The 2270-nt window shown below is 53.0% G+C and overlaps 1 protein-coding gene across 4 annotated transcripts in view; it reads left to right on the forward strand.

Moving 5' to 3' along the window:
* Positions 1-1037: 1037 nt before the first annotated feature.
* The window catches only part of RASAL2 (RAS protein activator like 2), a 374103-nt gene continuing 372870 nt past the window's right edge, over positions 1038-2270 (forward strand). For all 4 annotated transcript variants that reach the window (XM_001373823.4, XM_003340123.4, XM_056814132.1 and 1 more), the window contains exon 1: positions 1038-1777. In XM_001373823.4, the coding sequence (XP_001373860.2) occupies positions 1576-1777 (202 nt within the window). In that variant the 5' untranslated portion in view covers positions 1038-1575. The remainder of the gene's footprint in view (positions 1778-2270) is intronic.

Consider the following 2270-nt stretch of genomic DNA (forward strand, 5'->3'; position numbering starts at 1 on the left):
GCTTTCATTTCATTCATTGAATGGGGTACAGAGCTGCTCCAAAGGAGTCAGACACAAAGGAACTAACCTCTGAAATCGGCTCCTTGAATTAATCAGAAATGTCTCTTTTACCAGGATTCCTTTGAACTAAAATTCACAAGGCACTTCCTGGCTGGGTATAAAAATTAAAGCCAGGATCTACGAGATTGTAGGCACGATGTACAAACAGATCACAAACAAAATGTAAGTGACATCATTGGAGGCAAGGGAAAAAAAAGCCAAATGTTAGTTGCAGAGGCAAAGAGAGAAATGTTTAGGTAATCGTGCGCTTTTGTCCCTTTCTTGGGTTTGCTCCAGCCGGTTCATCCATCTTCACCACACTTCTGAATCATGCTATTCAAAGCCGATGACAAGTCCTGCCTTTGAAAGGACAGGGCTAAGATAGCTGACCCTGTCCATATCTTACCCCCTAAACCAGCTGCCAATTCTCCTTCTCCTTGGGTAAGAGGCATCCTTCCCTAGGGGTGACAGTAAAATAAAACAGATTTATCCACATTCAATGAGGGAAGAGTTCTGGAGGAAAGAGAAAGAAAGAAAGAAAGAAAGAAAGAAAGAAAGAAAGAAAGAAAGAAAGAAAGAAAGAAAGAAAGAAAGAAAGAAAGAAAGAAAGAAAGAAAGAAAGAAAGAAAGAAAGAAAGAAAGAAAGAAAGAAAGAAAGGAAGGAAGGAAGGAAGGAAGGAAGGAAGGAAGGAAGGAAGGAAGGAAGGAAGGAAGGAAGGAAGGAAGAAAGAAAGAAAGAAAGAAAGAAAGAAAGAAAGAAAGAAAGAAAGAAAGAAAGAAAGAAAGAAAGAAAGAAAGAAAGAAAGAAAGTGGGGAGGGGCGATGGAGAAGGGAAGGGAGGAGGACAGCTCCTTCCCTTGATTTTTAAAAGTGCAACACGCCTTTTCCTTAGAAGCCCCGCCCTCTACGCTCACATCGACTCCCTAAGACCAGAACCACAGATTGCTGAAGGAGCTCCGGGAAAGGAAAGGAGAGAGAGGGAGGAGGGAGACTGGAAAAGTGGGCGGGGAACTCAGGTGAATCACTCCGCCTCTGATTGCTCCTGTCTTCCTGCCTCCGGGCGGCCGGCCTTCCCCCACTTTTTCTTTGCCTCCCTCCCTCTCTCGGCTCTCCCCGCCTGCCCAGGAGGCCGGGCGCTCGGCCATCTATTGCTCGAGTCTATCACCCTGGGATGCCGCCCGCCGCCGCCAAGCCTGGAGGATCCTCGGCGGAGCCCGGAGGAGGCGCCCCGGCCTGAGAGCCGGCCCGGGCTGAGGGGAGGCTGTGGGGAGAGCAAGGAAGCAAACGAGCGAGTGCGAGGGAGCTGGGGGCCGCGGGGGCCCTGGGCCTCAGGGAAGAGGTAGCTCGAGCCCCGTGAGGTAGCGGCGGCGCGAGCCAGCTCTGCGGAGGGGCCGAGCCGGAACCGGCGCTCCGCGCCCCCGCAGCCCCGCAGTTCAGGGAGCTGCAGTCCGCCCCGCCCCGCGGCGCACCTGAGCCCGCAGCCCCGGCAGTCCGCAGGTGAGCACGGGTTCCCCATCCTCGGGCGAGTGGCGCGCCATGGAGCTCTCTCCGTCCTCCGTCGGGGCCGGCGACGCGCTGTCCTGGCCGGACGTGTACTCGGGGCTCGACTCGGACTCGCCCCTGCCTCCGGATGAGCTGGATTCAGGCGTCCCCCTCAGCAGCGCGGTGGCCGGAGGCATGCTGGATCGGATCCTGCTGGAATCAGTGTGCCAGCAGCAGAGCTGGGTCCGGGTGTACGGTAAGAGCCTGGCCGAGGGCACTGGGCTACGTTTTCTCCATAGACTTCTCTCTTTTCCCATCTTCATCTTCCACCTCTCCTAGGTTACCTTTTCATCTCCCCCCGCCCCCCTTTGTAATCCTTTCGGGGACCGACTCCTGATTAGAGTTCAGCTTCTAACATGCCTGATTGACCCTTGTTCTAGGATCTGTGAATCACATTTCTCCCTGTACCTTTTACATACTGGAAGTACGTTTGGGGAGAAGTTGTTCCAAACTCTTTGAGGCTTGGGTGTGCTCACACCTTTAGGGGGGTTGTCATCCCCCTTTTTAGGGGGCGTGGTGGAAAAGCGTCGACTGCCAGAATACTTGGAAGCTCTTAGTGCTCTTTCCACTCTCTTCAACAGTATGTTTCACAGACCCAACAAGGCTAGTGGAGAGTGCTGAACTTGAAGTCATACCTAGGTTCAAATTTCATTTCCAAACCATCCACTAAACGACTTTCTTGTTGAGGC

Source organism: Monodelphis domestica, chromosome 2, assembly GCF_027887165.1.
Source record: "Monodelphis domestica isolate mMonDom1 chromosome 2, mMonDom1.pri, whole genome shotgun sequence".
In the NCBI taxonomy this organism is placed as follows: Eukaryota; Metazoa; Chordata; class Mammalia; order Didelphimorphia; family Didelphidae; genus Monodelphis; species Monodelphis domestica.